Below are 20,531 nucleotides of genomic sequence, written 5' to 3'. Positions count from 1 at the left end.
TGTATGAATCCATGGGAGCAGCCGTGCAGCTTGTTCTTTTAATAGAGTCGCAAAGGTAAAGATGCAGCCGCAACATGCGCTCGTCCTTGGGGATGCTGCGGCTGACGAATAGCGTGCGGGCAAAATAGGCTGGCGGAATGACATCCTGCAGAGCAATGCAAAACACACCACAAGAAAAATAAGGCAACATATAAAGTAGAAGGAAAATAATGGTGGCCACATGTTGCCAACGCTGCCCAATCACTCACTGACTACAAGTTGCAAGTGCGCAGACAATCAAAGGAAGTGGCTCGGGCCATTTGTATTCATACAGAATCGACGGCTGCAGATGTTTACACATCAAAATAAGATGAGCCTGAACACAAAGACAGCCAGCGATTTCATGACATGAACAGATGGCTTGTGTAGGGGGAAATATCAAACACGACATTTCCCATACGTATGTTGTACGTACGTATGTGTGCACGCTAGCTAGCTAGCTAGCGAGCTACGTGGCATGCACACAAAGGGATCACACGTTGCATCCTTCAATCATCTGAACAAAGCGTTGCAGCCTGATTTTTTATTTTTTTTATTGAGCATTTTGATAGAAAATGCTCTCATTTGACCACTTAGTGTATGTTCCAAAAATATATATATTTTTTTGTAATAATGTCAGACACAAGTTTTTCAAAATACTGTAGCAGTATTCCTTATTACTAATCATTATGCACACCATGCAGTCCACTAATCTAAATACAGTTAATATTGTGTTTATGGAATATGAATAAAGCAGCAAAATCCAGCCGTTTTTATCCATCACCTGCCGTCAGCTGAGAATAAAATCTCGGTTGTTCAGGTAACGACCAATCACCTGTTTCCTGAATTCGGTCATGTGTTGTTTGGAAAGCATGATTGGTCGTGCCTTTTCTAAGAGAGCTCAGTATTGTTCATTCGGTAATCTTACCGATTCTACATGTCAATTGTTCGTGACCTTTTTTATTTATTTTTCTGAGAGAGCTCAGTATTGTTCATTCGGTAATCTTCCCGATTCGACATGTCGATTGGTCGTGACCTTTTTTTTCCTTTCTTTTTTTTCCTGAGAGAGCTCAATATTGTTCATTCGGTAATCTTACCGATTCGACATGTCAATTGTTCGTGACCTTTTTAAAAAAAATACTATTTTTTCTGAGAGAGCTTAGTATTGTTCATTCGGTAATCTTACCGATTCTACATGTCAATTGTTCGTGACCTTTTTTATATTTTTTTTCCTGAGAGAGCTCAGTATTGTTCATTCGGTAATCTTCCCGATTCGACATGTCGATTGGTCGTGACCTTTTTTTTCCTTTCTTTTTTCTGAGATAGCTCAGTATTGTTCATTCGGTAATCTTACCGATTCGACATGTCAATTGTTCTTGACCTTTTTAAAAAAATAAAAATTAAAAAAATTCTGAGAGAGCTCAGTATTGTTCATTCGGTAATCTTACCGATTCGACATGTCAATTGTTCGTGACCGTTTAAAAAAAATAAATAAATAAAAAAATTCTGAGAGAGCTCAGTATTATTCATTCGGTAATCTTACCGATTCGACATGTCGATTGGTCGTGACCTGAGCCCTGAGCAACCAATGTCATTTTCAGTGGATAGCAAGTGGCAAAAAGGGGTGCTTAATTCATACTCCACAAACGCAATATTTATCAGAATGCCATGTTTAGACTACTGAGGACGCATACAACATATTCTTGTCGAGAAAATGTTGGGGTTGACTTCCCCGTTAAGAATAATTTTTAAATAGAAATGTATTTTTATAGGACAAAAAAAAAGTCTGTTGTCTAGGAGCTATTTCAAGTAACGATATCATTTGAAACCACCTGTTTGTTTGTTTTTATAGATATAGAATGTATTTTTTCGTATTAATTATACTTCCTGTTAGCATTGATGCCTCTTTAAACTAATGCAATAGCGTTTGCATTAATGCCGTTCCATCTTAATTGCAAGTAGATTTATGGTTGCTCACATAATTGCCATTTGAAAATATTGATTTCCAATTAATGAGCAGCAGGCTGCGGTGTCCCAATTGCGACAAACATCCTTGTAAACCTCAGTTTGATGTACAGTATGTTTATTTTGAAAGCGTTTGTGGGGATGTTTGCTATCGGTCCATTCTGACGACACGAGCGGTAAACAGATGAATCACGCGCCTCTCGCCTTCCCACGCTCCTTTTTTCGCCTTTGCTTGGGATATCAAGCATAAAGTATGATTACCATGTTCTCATTAGTCAGAGCCAAATAAGTGATTAGTCACTTAACCAGAACCAAACCGGAGCCCTCTGATGGATTTGCGTCATTTGCATAGCTGGTGCACGGCCCCCGGGTGTGCGCTCATGCATTTCTCACCTTCGTTAGGAATCAAAAAGAAATAAGTAGGTCAACATTATTTATTTAGCTTTCTGCAGTCTGTATTGCATGCTTGCTCTTTTTTGGGGGGGAACATCCAATGCAGGTTATTTGTGTAAATTGATTGAAAAAGAATTGTTAGGGAATAGTCAAAAATGTGTACATTTGCCCCAATCATATCATTGCAATGTTATGATAAATGTCCATATGTTTTGGCGCGTATCCCTTCAGAATCTTTCAACACTTGTGTTTGGCGTTCTTTCCTAAGGGAAATAAAAGTAAAATAAAAAACTGACATTAAGAGATGAAAATTCTCGACTCAGCACTTAGCCGCTTTAGCTCGGCATCCTCGGGGCCTTCAGTCATGTGAGACTGAACAATTATTTCCCTCTTTTCTTTTCTAATTAGCATTTGGAGCTGTTGTAGGATAACAAAGGCAAGAAAGAAGGTAACTTTTACTCTTTTTTTTTTTTTTTGTGCTTGAAGATGGACAATAACACTAGACGGACATTGACGGTTGGTAGCAGTTGTGTGCAAAGAGGCGGTTTCCCTGGCCATCCAACATAAGAAGGATAATGAGAATTTAAGACTATGACCAAACAATTTTCCCGTGAATGATAAAAAAAATCCAGGGGGACTATTGTACAAGGGTCCAGTGAAAATAAATGAATGTTTTTCACATTGTACCAGTAGCTAGGGATTGTTTGCCGATAATTATTTTCTGTGCTCGAATCGGGCAGTTATCATAGCCTGTATGTTCGTTTGCCAGTTAGCCGCATTAGCCCGCTAACATTGGTTCAGAGCCGTTTATGATCATTAATTTGTGCACAATAAGGGCATGTTGTTAGCTATTTGCGCATTGTAGTCATCTAATGTTATAACGATGATTGCTTCTTGTCTACCTTAATGTGGGAGGAGTTTATGCTAAATAAGTCAGCTTTCCATGTCATGTCAGTAAATCCCTGCAATTGGAATTATTTTTTTACGGCCACTTTTCTTTGCTTTTACCCATATTAAATAGGGGACCGTAATACACAAGTACCGAGAAAAACTACTTTTTTAAGTTTTGTTTTTTTAAAAATAATGTTTGGGTACATCATATACACAGGAAATTACAGTTTAATCACACTACAATAAAAAATAACAACAACAATTGGTTAATAAACACTAATGTGGGAAATTAATAGTTTTCTAATACCCCAATGTGAAATCAAAGATTATTTGATGAATAATCAATCGAATGATCATAGCAGCCCTTGTACTGAGCACAATGTGTCGTTGCGGACGACTGAATCAACAGTGTTAGTGAATTCCCCAGTCAAGAACCGGCTTCATTTAAATTAATCCTTTAATAACGGCCAGCAATATGAACATTTTGAAATAATAATCCTTGCGGGCAGCACAGTGAGGAGTGTTCCGCACTTCTGCTTTCAAATTCGGAGGTCCTTGGTTTCAATCTCAGGTTCCTGTGTGGCGTTTGCATTTCTGTGCTGGGCTGTTTTCTTTGCTAGTGACTCTTCTTCTCACTACATCCCCAAAACATGCATATATAGTTGTTTGTCTATAATTATGTGCACTGTGATTGGTTGGCTGGGGCTCACCTGTGACCCTAACGCATTCACTGCCATTGACGGCTATAGACATCAAAAATTTAATTTAACTATTAGTTTAAAATGTTTCCCACTTTTGTTAACAAGAATATAAAAACCTATAAAAAATGTTTTATTGTACATTTTGAACAGATATAAAATTTGTAATTAATCATGACTTAACTATTGAAGTCATGCGATTAATTACAATTAAAAAATTTGATCACCTGACGCGATGAAAAGAAAAGAAAAGATTATTAAAAATTAGGGGTGTCAGGCGATTACATTTTTTAATTGTAATTAATTGCATGACTTCACTAGTTAACTCACAAATAATCACAAATTTTCTGTTCTAAATGTACAATATTTTTTCCCCTAGGTTTCCATACTCTTGTTAACAAAAGTGAAAAAAAAGTTAAACTAATAGAAATAGTTAAAATAAATTTTTGACGTCTATAGCCGTCAATGGCAGTGAATGAGCTAATGAGCACAAGTGCGATGGAAAATGGATGGATGGACGAATAATCCAGAATCCGCACTGTTTCTAATGTTTCCTTAAAAAACACCAATTTGACTTGTGCAATGTGAGTGAAAGCAGCCGTTTGCTTTGTCACAATTTTGTAAGCGTCACGGTGGTGCCAGAACTCATGAGGAGAATGTGCGAAGCTCCTGTGCCAGCAATCATTTGTGCTAATGGTCTTGCCAGGTACAACGCAAGGCCACAATTCATCTATTGTTTCATGAAATAGATGGATTGCTAATGTGTTTAAACTTGGAGATGAATGGAGGTGCTTATGAATATTAGGAATCGGGTGCAGACATCTACAGGTGTCCGCAGAATGTTGTCAATCCACAGTAAATCTTTTCATTTTGTGGGGGAGGATGGAGGCAGCAGCCCTTGCTGGGTATTACATGAGTCTTCATAAAAAAAAAAGGCACTCATCTATATTTGACCATGTTTGACTCGTTCTGTCGTCATGGAAACAAATACTCCTCCATTGTCTTATTCCAGCCAGTGAAGACAATCAGGGAAGAAATTGTCGTTTTTGTTTTTCTTACTTTGATCACATTTCAGACTGTGGCACTGAAATACTGAATAGCATGTTTCCTAAATAAAATAGTGGCCACGGCTGTTTATTGCCTCTGCATCCTTTAAATCCTTTCCTATCCTTTAAAATTCTGGAGGCAAACTAATTGTTTTTGCCTTCATCGGTTTACATTAAATCATGTTCATGTATTTTTTCCCATCATCACCAGTTCTCATGGGTTGAGTTGTCTGAATTGGGGCACTCATATTGTGGATTTTCGGCAAAGGCACGATTGTCAGATATTGCTAAAAGATTAGCTAACAGTTGGCCAAGCTTCTTATTCTTAGTCTTACGTTTATAAAACTCAGTTGAGATGTTAAACATTTCATCTTAGATGTCACAGACCTCCTCCCAGATTGTTGTTGTTCTTGACTTCCTGGTTTTCACACATCAGCTTTGTTCAGTTTCCTGTTTGCGATGTTTGGGCCGCGTCCCAATTTGTGCGCTTCCGCCTTTCTGTCCCCCTCGGTTGAGGACGGGAGGGCGTGAGCGCGCGGTTGGGGGGCACAGGGGTGGGTGTGCGAGTGCTGGAATGCAGCCATCAGTGGCCGGAAACAAAGTCCGTGGCATCTACCCCGTTATGATGAAATTATGTCAGGCTATTTATTAGCACATTTAGCTAGCCTCGTCCCACATATACAGTACTCCTGCTAAGCAAATTAGGGTTAGGTATTGTACCCATTTACAAAACTTGGTGTAATTAAAAGGCCACCATCTATTGTTTAATTGAATTTTATTTCATTTTTACAATGCAAATGCAATTAATTGTATTGGCACTGCTTATGATCGTCAAGGTCTAGACTTGGCTTGTCTATGACGAGGCCAGTTGCAACAGATCTAGCAATGTTCTTTTCATGGGCACAATTCTAAACTATTATTGGAGTATTAATAGAATGACAACACTTTTCTATGGGGTCTTTTTCACTTGATTTATACACTGCCTATCTTTTACAAGGTTTGTTGTTTGTTTCCCCCCCTGAGAGGTTTCCCATAAATACTGAGAGACGTGACATTCATTTCCAACTTCAACTATCTTGACAGCTGTGGCCATATTCCGCAACGTTATCCTTTTTTAAGCCAAATCTTCAAATAATTGTTTCTATTAGTCTAGAGAGAGTTGTAGATGTTGTCAAAGCAGACCGGCCGGCAGAGATTGGGCGACAAAGTAAATTTTGAGGTTTAAGGTGATAAATGACAAGGTTAAAGCCACTATTTTACAGCTGCTTCGGGCAAGGACAAGTTTGACTACAGGCAGGCGGGCGAAGAATCAAATGTGGCGCAGATAACGTCAGCCCGTTTAAACGCTTTCTGACACAACTTTGCTAATCTTCACAAAAGTTGGATTTCTTATCTACGGGGTTGCCAACTAACACATCTACACACATAAAGTGAAGAATCTCCACATGAAAATAATAAAATTTTTCCTCATACATTACAATATACAAATAGATGAAGGGAAGCACAAATGGGAAGTAGTTGATCTTCTTAGTGTGTTAGTGTTTCTGCTGCATTGATTCTTTGACCAAAAATATAACCTAACTTAGGGCTGCTCGATTATTGAAAATTTAATAATTAATCACGATTATTTTGGTAATAATTGAAATCATGATTATTCAAACGATTTTTTATTTTATTTTTGGTACAAAACAAGAAAATGTTTAAACATTTAAAAATAAGTAAAATTATTTGAAACACTATAATTATCTAAGTTTCTTTTTGAACAAACAAGATTTATTAAATTTTAAAATGTATTTTAAAAAAAAATATATATATATTAGTGCTGTCAAAGTTAAAGCATCAACTAATTAATTAATCACATTTAATTATCCCATTAAACATTTATTAATGCAGATTAATCACGCTATTAATTTTGACCGCAGATGATCCTTTAGCTGACAACGGATGGTTACGTTAAAGGTAGCACAGATTGTTTGAGCAATAAACATAACTACAACATGTAGTCTACATGCATTACGTAAAGAATTTAATAACTGTTTGCATACGACATTCAAGAATATTTGCTCATGTTAAACTATCAGGGTCATTTTTTTCAATTTTAAAGCTGCAATGTGGAACTTTTTCCCCCAAAATAACTTTACAATAATAATTTTATTTGACCATTTATGACTGAAATGTCTTCTAATTAGTAGATAAACACCTTAGCTGTTCACAAAGGGTACTCTTGCAAGCCTCTGGCCAATAGTTTTCAGACTGGATTCGGGTTAGAATTTCCCGCGCCCTGTCTGCGGATGTGACGTAATGTGCGTGGTGTGTATGTGAAGAACGGTATGTGCAGTTTCATTTTTTGTCGGCAGGTGGAATTAGCAATTCGAAATGGAATATTCTACGTTCAGTAGCTTTAAATGAAGCGAGTAATTAAATGATTCGAAAAAGAGGAGGTTGAGCGTGTGCAGTGTATCAAAAAATGTTTAAGACGTCCTCATAGCATTAAATGTTGAAATAATTAAATCATAACAGGTACTCTTTAAATTTGGCAGGCAAATTATTTTGATAAAAAGCCTTTTTAATTAAGCGAATAAATCGTGATTAATCAAAATTTTATCGTTTGACAGCTCTAAAATCTATACATTTAAACGTCTCAAAATTAGTATAAATAATCTTTTACTTTTGTTTACGATGATATAATTGATGATAATAATTGAAATTGTGATTGACTTTCGATCAATTACACAGCCCTAACCTAACTAACTACTGAATCCATCCTGTGGCATATATTTCCAAATGTACATTTCTGGAATGGTCAAGGACCTCAAACATGTTTTTGTTTTTCTTCTTCTTTATAGTTGACGGGCAAAGCAGTGGTCACAGTGATGCTCTATTCTCTGAGGCTTTGGCTATTAATAGAGAGCAATATTGTCTCATTATCAGCCGACAGTATTCAATCTATGAACGCGCCTAACCTGTTAAAGAAAAAGACACCGTTTTCGGTCCATGTTGAGATTTCAAGTGCATTTCTAAACACAGTGACTATGTTTCACGTAGAAAAATATCCCGTGCACAAATTGCGATGCGCCGCTTCAATTCTGCTTGTTAATTACTGATCTCGCTGATATTTGTGTCCCCCTCCGAGCACTTGATTGCGTACCCTTGAAATGACAGCGTTGAGTTAATCCCCACTCTGCCACTGGATCGCAGCCACACAGAACAAATGTATGGGTGCGAGTGGACCTTGAGAGAAACCTGGCTGCGCTCGCTCCTGCTCTCTGCCTGGCTGGTTCTGGCCAAATATTTGCCTCTGACAGTCATTTGACTGAGTGTGTCACCAATTAAACATGACAACCAAAATGTGGGATGAGGTCAAAAGAACAGTGAGAAGTAGGACACTATACAACTCACTGGCCCTACAGTCCCTTTTCTGTTAATAAAAACTAAAGCGCTGGACGGATGAGGCAATATCGTATTACTTGTATCGTATACTTTTCCCAGTATGTGCCAACAACCCTCAAACTCCCAAGACCTGAAAATCTCATGGACAAAAACATCTTGGGAGGGATGATAAAACTGCTGCGACGGAAGTACGAAACCAAAGATAAAAAATCAGTCGTTACTTCCTTCATTGTTTTTCCTCCCTTATTTCAGACCTCATCTAAGCATACCGCAAGTTACCCCTCCCTTTACGATTCCTCTTGTACTTCATTATTTCAAGTCATTTTCATTATTTCTATGATGCTAGGTGGGGTAATTATTTACTGGTCAAAAGAACGATCACAATGTTTTTACGATATCATGACATTGCTTATAAAAGCAAAAGAGCAGCTTTGATTGTGTGCTGTTAGTTATCGTTAATAAAGATGATCAACATTGTTGACACAAAAATCCCCGGTTGGGCCATCATGTAAAGTGTAACTCTTCCAACAGTGGAGGGGCGACAAAGTACTAATGCTAGCTAAATGTATAGGAAAATAGGTTAGTGATATGACATTGGACTATTCTTCTTCTGTTTCTCTACTTTGATTACCAAACATTTTTCTACTTTAGTCATAATTAATAATCCTTAAAGACCAACAACTCACAAAGGGGTTTTTGTAAACCCGCTCGTGTCCAGAATATTCTGTAAAATAAATCCTTCGAAGGTCCTGTTCACCGATCTCCAGTCTATATTCAATGAATCAACAATCTCTCTACCCGAACAACACGAACACGCAGAAGACAAAGATTGTCTTCTAAACTTACCCAGATGGTTTTTTTTTTGTTTCGTTTTTTGCTTACACTGCAATGTTGAATATTTAAACATTGCTAAATGAGCAAAAGAAAGCACATTTTTCAATGAAGCATTTCGTGCAAATCCCATCTTTGTTGTCATGGTGATACAGTAAAACAAGATAATACTAGCAAGTGCTGCGTTTGGAAATGGATTGGAGTGAGACCGTGCTTTCTCATCATGTCACGTGTTTTAAGTCACGTTGCCTCCTCGCCGCATTTGCTCACGTTAATGAGGCTTGATGCATCCGTGTTGGTCGTGTCTGATCACAGAGCACAAATGAAGCTTAACAGTGGCGCATCCTTTGATGGACTGCGGAAAACCAAGCCAGCGCGTGCTTTGAATAACAACGTTGTGTACCTGAGCGAGTAATGTGTGACTTTGCGTATCTTAGGGGAGGAAAAAAAAGATTTTTTTGGGGGGTTATTCAATGGACTTGTGTTTTACAAGACTGTATGTTGGCAAAACCAGCGCTGGGTTGTAAAAGTGGCTTTAGTGAAGGCAGCGAGTGTTCTCAGCGCACACGTCAGTGAAGGCCATAAAAAGTTAATGCTTTTGAAATCTTAATCAATGGCCAAATGCATGCGAACACGAGCGAGCGCCACGCTCGCACTAAATTCATTTTTCAATGACTTTCATCTTTTATCAGACAGAAGCGGGTGCCTGGCTTGGGCGCGCTTCGCCGTGAACAAGAGGAGGGCATGACATTCAAACCACCACTACTAGTAAGTACTTCTGTTTCTCCACCGCTTAACAAGGCTTTTTTTTTTTTTTTTAACATGATTAATGCAAACGGTCATGCAAATTGCTGGAATGCAAATGAAAAATACAAAAGCAGAGCACTTTTAAATCGGCTGACGAGGTTTAATTTATGCTTGTTTTAAGTTATTGTAGGGTGACCATATTTTCAAAATAGAAAACCAGGACGCCACAGTTTCACTGAAAATCAAATATATAATAAATTCTCAGCAAGAACTATTTATGACAAATTGAATTGCAAGTCATTGTGGTGACGGTGGTTATTGCTATCTATCTTGCATTGGCAGTTCAACAGCGCCGCTAAACAATCATTGCGCTCACCATTCTGCAACCTTTTTTTATCTCAGTGTTGTGGCAATGTAGTTAACCCCGAAAAATTGGTATCCACTTCAACTGAGCTGTTCTAATTGTGGAGCGTCAAATACATGACAAAATGTGTCCAGGACTGTGCCGGTTAAACGGGGACGTCTGGTCAGCCCGTGTTATTGGGATGTACCTTGTGTTAATAGGTTTAGGATGCGCAAATAGACACGAGACGCCCTTGAAATTGACCAATGAGCACCATTAACCCTGGAGAACCCAAGAACCCTTTTCTTCTTTGGAAAATTATGAATTATACATTAAATGACTGCTATAAGTTCACTGAACACCAAAATATATGTTTTTTCAATTTTTACCCTTTATTCCCTAATTTAGAATTAGGGCGAAATTTGACCCTTTTGGGATTTAGGGGTATCATTTCGAAAAAATCAGAATCACAAAAACTGTCAGTAAACTATGTAGAATTTAAGAAAAATAATCAATCAAATAAATACACAGCTACATTGAACAATATAATTTTTTTGTTTTATTTGTTGCATTTTAGAACTGGATTTTGAATGTACAAACACACTTTGGCCAATGGAAACAAGAACACAGGGACAAAATCACTGCTGGAAAAAAAAGGTCTTTGTTATATGAGTAGCAGAATTTATAGTGGCCAAATTTGACCCCGTGGGTTCTCCAGGGTTTAAACTGACTTCAATTGAACAGCTGCATTTTAAAGCTTATAAAAAAAAAAACTAAATTAAAAGCTTGCTTGTAATAAGGCAGTATTTTAGTTAGCGTCTCAGTTTACATTTTCATTCTAATAAAGTAGAATTGTCTTTTCAATGATTCATTTGGTTTTCTCCTGACTCCTTTGAGCATCGCACTCAGTATTCTTCCATCTTTGAAAAATACATATTCATGACATGCATGATCTAGCTCGTGTCCTGCGTTAGACGTGCGCACGTGTCCATATGCTGCCTCGGTATTCCACTGTGCTCAAAACCAGCAGCGATTGCATGCGGAACACACACATGACCTAGATACTTTGGATGTTGAAATCCAATCTGGGCCACCCTCGCTCCTTCTTGAACAGGCGTGACGAGCGGCACAGGTAGCCCATGACACAGACCGAAAACACTGCAGGACATGCAAAGTTAAAAAAGAATAAATAAATCAGCTTTCAAGCTGCAAAATGAGATGCCTGCGTAAATGTTGGCGCGAAAGTGGGCCAAGGGAAACACTGACATCCGTGAGAGAGAGAAAAAGAAAGAAAGAGAGGAAAATGAGTGTGCTGTGAGGTAACTCAAGGACATTCCGCCTGCTGCTGCATGCTGCCGACGAGCAAGCAAGAGCTTTCCTTTTGACCAGCGTTATGTAAGAACCGAGTGTGACACACACACAAACACACATTCGCAGCTTAAACACCAGCGAGCTTTTTGCCTGAAATTTCACTGCAGCGCTGACTGATTAAAGCTGATTGGTGCAGAATGAACTAGAATAGAAATATCTTGTCGCATTGTGGCTTTAATAGGCAATGCAAAAAGATAAGCTTGAAGATGTTACGTATGCTGGAAGGCAATGGTTCGGAGACACGTGAGATACGCCGGGAATTTGCCGGGAATATGCTGATTAGCTTCGGTGCAGAGAGTCAGATGAGGAAGATCGATAGAAGCGAGTTGCCAGGCAACCGGCAGACACTCCAGGATGTCGCCACGCACCAGCCGTTTGTCAGCAACTACATCTCCATACACTCTAAAAAGAGTTGGGTCAAAAATAACCCAACTATGGGTCAAAAATGGACCAATCCTCTACTGTACTTGGGTCGATTTGACCATACTTTGAGTCAAGAAATGGGTCTTTCAGCGTAAAACAACTCATACATATTAATCAGAACCTTTACTTGGTTCGAAAAATTGTTTCGTTTTGTATAGATTGCACAAAGTGCATCGGTCCATATTCGATCCATAATAGGGTCACTTTTGACCCAACCGCTTTTAGAGTGTAGCCTCCACATGTAGCAACTTGTTCATTTTTTGGAACCTGGGCCGACCCATGGATGAATGAATGCATGCAACAACAACAAAAAGACAAGATAAGAGACCAGAAGACTCACCAAAGACAGTCCTGGCAGGGACGGACTCTCTGTTGAGCCAGAAGGACACCTGTGACAGGATGACTGTCATGATGCAGGGCAGATATGTCTGGATCACAAAGTAGCCGATTTTCCTCTTCAGGTGGAAATGTGTCGTCATCACCACATACTCGCCTGCGGAGCCAATGCGAAAATGTCAAGGACGTCATTTCCGTCACATCGGAGTTCTAGCATTTGATATTACACAGCCAGATCATTTGGTGGCTGGATGCTGATGTTAACACCTGTAATCATTTCTCCATGTACAAACGTATACAGTGATACCTCAGCTCACGAACTTAATTGGTTCCCAGAAAGTGTGTGTGAGGCGAAAAGTTCATCTTCCAAACATTTATTTCCCATAGGAAACCATTAAAATGAGAATAATCCGTTCCCAGGTCCCCATAAAACATAATTTTCTACTAAATAAGCCTTAAAACTACACAAAATATACCTTATTTTATGTATAATAAATGTGCTATTGTATTGTAATTAAAGAAATACACTGTACTGTATAATAAAGTCGTTTTATTTGCCTTTGTGATGGTAGTTAATGGCTTGATGGAATGGAGTGGGAGGAGGAGGGAGGGAGGGAGGGAGTTACTGTTTAGAAGGAGAGTCACCTTCCATAAGGACTGTAGGTAACTCAACCTCCGGTGTGGCTTCTCTTCTTTGCTTCTTAGGAGACTCTTTATCCTTTGTGCTGACTAAAAACCTCTTAATTGACACCTGTTGCTTTCTGAGTTGTAAGGTCTTACGAAACTGAGGCATCACATTATCATTCATCATGTTGATGATTCTCATAGCCACAGTCTTTTCTGAATGGTACTGTTCGATAAAAGCCTGCACATCACTCCACTTAGTCAACATGGTCTTGATGCTCTCACTTGATGCTGCAGCCATCTCCTCCTCCTCGTCCTCACATGACAACTCCTGAATGGCTTCCTTCTGCTTGTCCTCTTGAAGGCGAATCAAATCCTCTGTGTTGAGGACCTCATTATGGTTCGTCCGCCGAAAACTAGTTCGTCAGCTGAGACTATATGCTCGCGAATTTAATGTTCGTGAGGCGAAAAGTTCGTGAGCTGAAGCGTTCGTCAGCCGAGGTATCACTGTATAGGCAATTTTCCTGCTCCGCCTTAATGGCTCTAATATGAAAACTTGGAAACCTGTGAAGACTGAAAGTATGAACCACCTTCATCATAATCATCATACTGAACCATTAGCCTCTAATGGAACCAACACTTTTTTTTTCCTTTTTTTTTTTTTGCTTGGTGCATTTGAAGCCTGTCACAAAGCAAACATGTCACCATGATTGACAGCCTCTGAACTAGCTTATTGGGGATTTATCTGGCTATATTGTTGCGTTTGTGTTTGAGTTGGCTTTTGAAAGACCTTGGGTGCTTGTCGCCATTCCTTTTGGGGGGCTTTTGGGGCCTTAATCCCTTCATGCAGCCCATCCAACGCTGCTACAAACAGGTCACCAATTTTGCGCTCTGTTTGCCAGTTTCAATGATTCATTTTGCCATGTCTGCCATCTGTCTGTGATGTATGTAGTTAGTTGTTGTCTTCTTCTGGTACAGTCTAGTGAAAATGAATTTCTCTACACAGGGACCAATAAACCAATCAAATGCTGTTTGTCCAGTGACGACAAATAAATAAGACGGATGTTCCCATGTCAAAGTAAGGCAATGACAAATTGGTCACTTCATACATAATGCGCACAATTTCTCATATAACGTTCACGCTGGCATTTTTTTTTTTTTATCGGACCGGAAGCTGCCCAGTAAAATAGGAAAAACAGTCATACATTTTCTAAAACATGATTCTTAATGTGAAATAAGTGTAATCAAAACCTGCAGTACATTAAAGAGCTCGGGGGACCGTCTTTCCCATACATGGGAAAATCTCGACTGTTAAATCTTTGTGACTTTCTTTAACTGTCGTTTTAACTAATTTGCTGCCTAAAACGTATAAAAACGTTCTATTTTGAATATTGGTCCCAAAAACATATTTATACGTTTTTTGGTGATTTTTTTTTTTTTTTTATGCTAGAGCATACAGAAGGCTTTGATGCGGCCTCTGACCAGAAAAGGTCGTTTAAAGCAATGGTCGTTATTATGAAAAACGCACAGCAGGTGGCAGCAGAGTATAAGAGATCAACCAGGGCCATGTTGCAACAATACCCCCCCCCCCCCGTGTTTTCAACAGGTTTGCGAATAATGATGAAACTTAGCTATATTCTAATGCTTATTGCTGCAAAACTGAAACAGGTACAAATATACTTTTTCCTTATGAAAGAAGAGACTCTAATCTTTCTTTTGGTAGGTTCCATGTTTTTATAGCAGTAGAACACAATATTCTGTGGGCCTTGCTAAATCTGTCAAAATACAGTAAAACAGCCAGGAGCGAAGAGGGTTGCTTCAGTGAAAATAAAGGAGTTAATAGAGAATTATGATCTAAAGTGAACAGGGCTCACAAACTTGTTTGGTGCTCACCGGGCTTTGAATGATATATTTCCCTCTGGAAGACTCAAGAGGCGGGACTTGACTAAAGGCATACATACCTGTGCTGGACTGCACCACTCCAGAATCCACGTTCTGTCCCATCAGATCATACTGGTTTAACCTTGAACCGTCATCTGCCACCACCACAGACTGGTCGGCCCCTTTGGTCCACACATAGACCACTTCTGCTCGGGTGTAAGCATCTAAGGGGGAATGAGGAAAAAAAACCATCAGATCTGAATTCTGTAATTTGCCAGTAATTAAAAGTATGTGTATATTTAATCTATCCATTTGTCAAGTTTTGCCCTGCAAAATGAGTCAAATTTCTTTGATTCAATGTCATGTCACATCACGTCGTCTTGCGACTTTATAAGGAACTCAAACACACACCGTCCCAACAGGACGGCGTGACCTTAAAAGAGCCAAGTCAGTGTTTTCTTGCCTCTGGCCTGCCTGCCAACCTGTCAAAACTGCAGTGTGGCTCGACCACTGCTGAGGAAAGGATGGTCCCGCCGCCGCAGACTGCAGCAGAAGGCAAAGAGCTAAACACTGAAATATTTAGTGAGTGGATTCAATTTAAAGAGGAGGCTGCACTAGTGTCGACCGAGGACGGGTCCTCTTGCTCGTACCGCGCAGCTGTCTAACAAACAGCAACAGGAGTGTGCAGCCTTTCTCTCATTGGCTATTCTTGTCTCTCCATCATTCTAGCACTTGTTATGCTGTCTTCAAGCTAGGTGTAGGCCTATATCGCTGTCAGCAGTGAGCAGCTGGTGAGTCGCTCTGGAAATTTTTCAAAGAGCGCTGCCTTGGATAAACACGGGTCCGCACGTGGCTGGCCTGCCAGCGTCTGGCGGGGACTTGTATAGCCTGGCAGGGTCGAAGGAGACCGGAGGGGCCTTAGCGGAGACGTCCTCTGGGGGAACATCTGCTAGCATGTTGTCGTCTCTTATCGCTCATGCTTCCACTTGGGTGCGGTGTGAGTGTATGGGCAACGTGAGCTCATGATTCATCCATCTATCCATATTGGAGACCGGTTATCCAGTACAAGATCAAGAAGGCATGAGCTGGAGTCTATCCTAGATGACGTTTAGGGAGATTTCCAGTCAAGTAGGTCATCCAGAGAAGCTGAAAAGAAGGAAAGCAGTCGTCGTCGTCTTCTGCTTAGATTTTATCTTTAATCCGAAAGGCTTCTTCTGTTCTAAATTTGTGGAGGAGAGTCCATGTATTTATAGCCTTTATCAAACGCGCTTTCCACAAAAGTGGTGCTTCCGAGACCACTTAAAACAGACGATATTTATCAGCCTCTGCCTTTCGCACAAAATCTTGTGAAGTCAGATATTGGCGTGACTGCGTGCCCTTTCGCGCAGCCCACACAGCATCTTGAAATCAGACAATTGCGTGACGATGCGTCATCATGTCAGAATTGGTGTCTGCTGTGACTTATGAAACGCAAAAAGATGGGAAAATAATGGGCTGTATGCTACTCCCTTTCAAACAGCCCCACCTCTGTTATTCCAGGTTGCCTTTGATAGGCAGTATGAAACCTTTCACTCAGACAAAATGTCTATGACAATTTAGGCCATAATGACCCAAAAATGGCCCATACATATGGCTGTGTTTTTTGAGTATGGATTCGAGACTATTTGTTGGTCTACTCAAGATATAAATGTCTAAGTTGCCTGTTTCTAAATTAAACAGACATCATTGATGGTGCTGAATAAAATTAAAAAAAGGTCACAACTGACCTGAAAATGGCCAAAATGACCCTAAAAGGGCTACTTCAAATCTTAAATGGTTAACTTCCTGTATATTTTGAAGAATGGGATCTTGAGTGTTTTTTGTGGGTCTACTCATGACAGAAATATCTAGCAGATGTCATGTTTGTAAGTGAAAGTGGCTTTGGGGGCTGAATGTTTCAAAAAGTTCATGGTGTCTCGTCATTATGCAAAACCGGCCAAGTACCAAGTCCGGCGCAGGACCCCCCCTGTGTGGGATATTCCCACCAGAGATACAAATATGGCTACTTCACCATAAATGTTGAACTCTTCCATTTTTGTGGATATTCCAATGGACTAAAGATGGTCAGAGTCAGAACCATTGCATTGCATTTGGTGCCAACAAAAGCTGCTATGGGCAGTTTTCCCCCATCTTGTAGCCATTAACCAAGCCTATGCTTAACTAGCATGTTGATGAGATGAGATCAGGTGTCCTCGAAGTTTCGTGTCTGTAAAACAACAGTTGGATACCCAAGTCGTGCACCATAGTCTGCATTTGACTACTCTCCTACAACAATATGATAATTTTTCTTGTCCGTCTTTTGTTTCTGCGGAAACCCAACTCAAAAATTGTCTTACCCAAATGCAGTCCAAACACATGCCCGAAAATCTCTTTGGAATATTTAATATTTTGCTAGCAATTATTTCCATCACCATTAATAAACTAGAATGAGCACTAACCTCCACCAAGGCTCCCTTCAACACTACTTTGGATTAGAATCATTATAGTATTATATATACATATTGAATTTAGATTTTCATATTTAAGATTATGCATTATTTCATGATGAACTAGTTCAATTTAACACATACATTGTTAGGATTTTAACGTTTATCTGGATTGACGATGAACTTGGATGTTGCAATCCATCTCATCACAAAGTTTTGTTCTTATTTCCTAATGCCGACAACAACATTAAACAGGAATTATTTCAGCAGCTTTGACACAAGCATGCTATGTACGAACAATTAGCAAAGAAAAGTTAGTGGATCTTCATTTGCGCTGGAAGTCAGTACAGTAGATAAACAAATCGTCCCATAGTGCAGGATATTCCGTTTTTATTTATTTATTTTTTTTCTAAATAGATTTCCACAAATATGTTGTTTTTTGTTTGTTTCTGGTGCCCCATGCTTATATTTCAGCAATATTTTTTTGCAGAAGATTTGGTACAGCTGTTTCAATCAAACCCACTAACAACTAGAGCCCACGACGGCGCATCAACACACGGAAAGTGTACGCTTATTAGTTCAAAGTAACTTATTTTAACCAAATTCTGCTCCGTACCCTGGCCAATGGCAGAACAAAGGATGCTTTTTTTTCTTTGGTCCCATTTTAAATCAATCTCCATTGCTGCTAGCCTCATCCTAACTAGCGCTAAGCTAGTTTGTCTCTCAGGTCCAGCGTCCAAGTTTGCAAATTCCCTTTCGTTTTGTTGCTAGCACGACATTAGCCATCCAAATATTTCTAAAAGCACTTTCGAATGAAGCGCAATACGTAGCTTTCAGGCATGTGCACTCCACGTATGGAGACGTAAGGGCCATCCAAACATTCCTTTCTTTTTTTTCTTCCTTTTTTAAAAAATATTTTTTCATCCAAACATTCCTTTCTGACGACAATATGCTCGGACTCGATTGGGAAAATTTTGATTCTGCATTTTATTTCATTGGCCAATTCGCTACTCAATTTGCGTATTAGCTACCAAAAATAAAATGTTTTATATTATTTATTATTTTTTGTAGAGAATTGTCTCAATTGTCCAAAAACAGGCCCGTATGTATGTAGATGTTGTGTATCCTCCAGAGAGCACTTACAGCTGCCAAACTTGAGTGGGCAGGCATGAGCGTCCATGGGGAAGTCTTCAAGGTGCATGGGACATTCAGCTCTCACAGTCAGCCTGAAGCCATCACACAGACATTAGAAGATGATTAAAAGAAACACTTTGCAAACAGGAACATGTGCGCCACTTTTTGTTTATTTGCAGTCTACGGGAGGTAAACGCTGTCAAAGTCCATCTCCCCCTCGGAGTCGCGGAAAGCTTCTTTTTTTTTTCCCCCCTGAGCTTTTCTTTTTGCGACAGCTTGCAGAAAAACAGCATGTCAGGCCAACCGTGACACACTAATCTTCCATCCGTCCCCTCATCTCGCTCATCTGTGACAGCGACACGGCTTCCTCCTCCCCCCGCCGCTAAACATGCTAAATCAATGTCTTGCGATCCAAAACTACACATGTACGTGCTGTATTCAACATGGTTGATTTCAGCTACTCATGCCATGGACTGTGAAAACTTTCACCACAGAGAAAAAATGTTTTTTGTGCATTAGCTTTTTTGCTCCCTCTTGAAATATTACTATATGATGAAAAATGGTTAAGTCAGTATTAAGTGGAGTATTAAGTGTCAATTTTCTACTAACTACTGCGTGTTTTTTTATCTGACAAAACTGCCATTAGTCAGTACATTGTTCTCCCTTGTGTAACTCCATGCTATGCTTAATGTTTTAATCCTTGTAAGAGCACAAATCCAAGCATTTGCTGACATGTTCCCTCACTACCATGACGATTGTGTCTGCATGTTACCAACGTTCAACATATTGAGTGCGGACCACATGAACACCGGCCTCCCATCAAATTCATTATTTCTTTTAAATCTAACACAAAACCAAAATTGACAAGATTATGTTCTTTCTATTTAACATGTGTTCATTAAAAAAAAAACTTAAGGTTGACAGAATGTGAGTGAAAGAACCCTAATTCTTTGAAAATTTTATTCATAAAAATGCAGATTGAGATGATGAAATAACAGGTATTGTTTAAATTGCGGTCATGCTATATTATTAAGGCCTTACAAAGTGACCAAATCCAGATGTACTTATTTCGTCAGTCATAGATGACACCGGCAAATCCGATAAGTCCCATTAGGCCTCATTTGGTTTGGTAAATGAAAGACACAGAGTGTTTGATGTTTGATGATAAATGGCTGGCATACCTCATGGTGTAGAGCAGCGTGCCTTCCTCTGTAATGCGCAGCAATTTGTTGGGCATGGTCATGTTGTGGGCCACAGACTTTTTGCCGTTATGAAAGAAGGTGTCGGGCGTCCAGATCTTGCTGGCCATCAGGTTGTTGAGACGCAGCACGGCCATGGGACCCTTAAACTTTAACCGTTCATCCTTCCAGCTCTGTCTGAAGAATACATCAATGGTGTACTCCTGCAATGGGATGAAGGGCGACAGGGTTGACAATGACACCGTATAGTTTGACTTTCATGGAGTAGAAGAGAGAACAAACTTTTTTTTTTTGACTTTGTTGAGGGTCTTTTGCCCAGATTTAGTTAACTGTTTTGATTTAGTTATAACTGTTTTAGTTTAGTCATAACTGTTTTAATTTCCTCAGTAGAGCTTGGTGAGTGTATTGAATGAGGTCTGGAGGGGGGGAAGGCTCGTCTGTTTCCACATCAATGGGCCAGTGTCTGTGGTTGAAGTCAATGTGTATTGGATGATATGCTGTAAAAGTCTTATCTACTTCCAGCTGTCGTCATGTGTATTGAACTCATGGCTGGGGGCTGTTTCCTGGGGGTTTGGGGGTTTTGGAATACTGCTTTTCAAGATAGTATAAGAATGCTGTGAGTCCGCTGTAACTACACACTTGCGAGAGGGATGCAGCCTTTGTCTGTAAACTCGCTTGTGTCCGGAATATTCTGTAAAATAAATCCTTCGAAGGACCTGTTCACCGATCTCCAGTCTGTATTCAGAAAATCAACATTCTCTGTACCCGAACAACAA

The 20,531-nt window shown here is 39.5% G+C and overlaps 1 protein-coding gene and 1 long non-coding RNA gene across 6 annotated transcripts in view; one reads left to right on the top strand and one right to left on the bottom strand.

The window, feature by feature from the left end:
• Positions 1-20,531, bottom strand: part of gabra1 (gamma-aminobutyric acid type A receptor subunit alpha1) — a 40,046-nt gene that overhangs the window by 8,728 nt on the left and 10,787 nt on the right. For all 4 annotated transcript variants that reach the window (XM_077547260.1, XM_077547262.1, XM_077547261.1 and 1 more), the window contains exons 5-8: positions 19,738-19,958; positions 18,566-18,648; positions 15,038-15,181; positions 12,457-12,609 (exon numbers count right to left, since the gene is read on the bottom strand). In XM_077547260.1, the coding sequence (XP_077403386.1) occupies positions 12,457-12,609; positions 15,038-15,181; positions 18,566-18,648; positions 19,738-19,958 (601 nt within the window). The remainder of the gene's footprint in view (positions 1-12,456; positions 12,610-15,037; positions 15,182-18,565; positions 18,649-19,737; positions 19,959-20,531) is intronic.
• The window catches only part of LOC144036552 (uncharacterized), a 39,278-nt gene that overhangs the window by 9,173 nt on the left and 9,574 nt on the right, over positions 1-20,531 (top strand). Inside the window, exons 3-4 of one of the 2 annotated variants that reach the window (XR_013288665.1) lie at positions 9,925-10,000; positions 14,083-14,155. This is a non-coding gene — a long non-coding RNA (uncharacterized LOC144036552). Of the gene's footprint in view, positions 1-9,924; positions 10,001-14,082; positions 14,156-20,531 lie in introns of those variants that run through there. The other variant, XR_013288664.1, reaches the window with a different exon arrangement.

The sequence above is a fragment of the Vanacampus margaritifer genome, chromosome 16 (genome assembly GCF_051991255.1).
Source record: "Vanacampus margaritifer isolate UIUO_Vmar chromosome 16, RoL_Vmar_1.0, whole genome shotgun sequence".
Taxonomy (NCBI): Eukaryota; Metazoa; Chordata; class Actinopteri; order Syngnathiformes; family Syngnathidae; genus Vanacampus; species Vanacampus margaritifer.
Note: the sequence above shows the minus strand (reverse complement) of the source record. Positions and strands in the feature narration are given on the sequence as shown.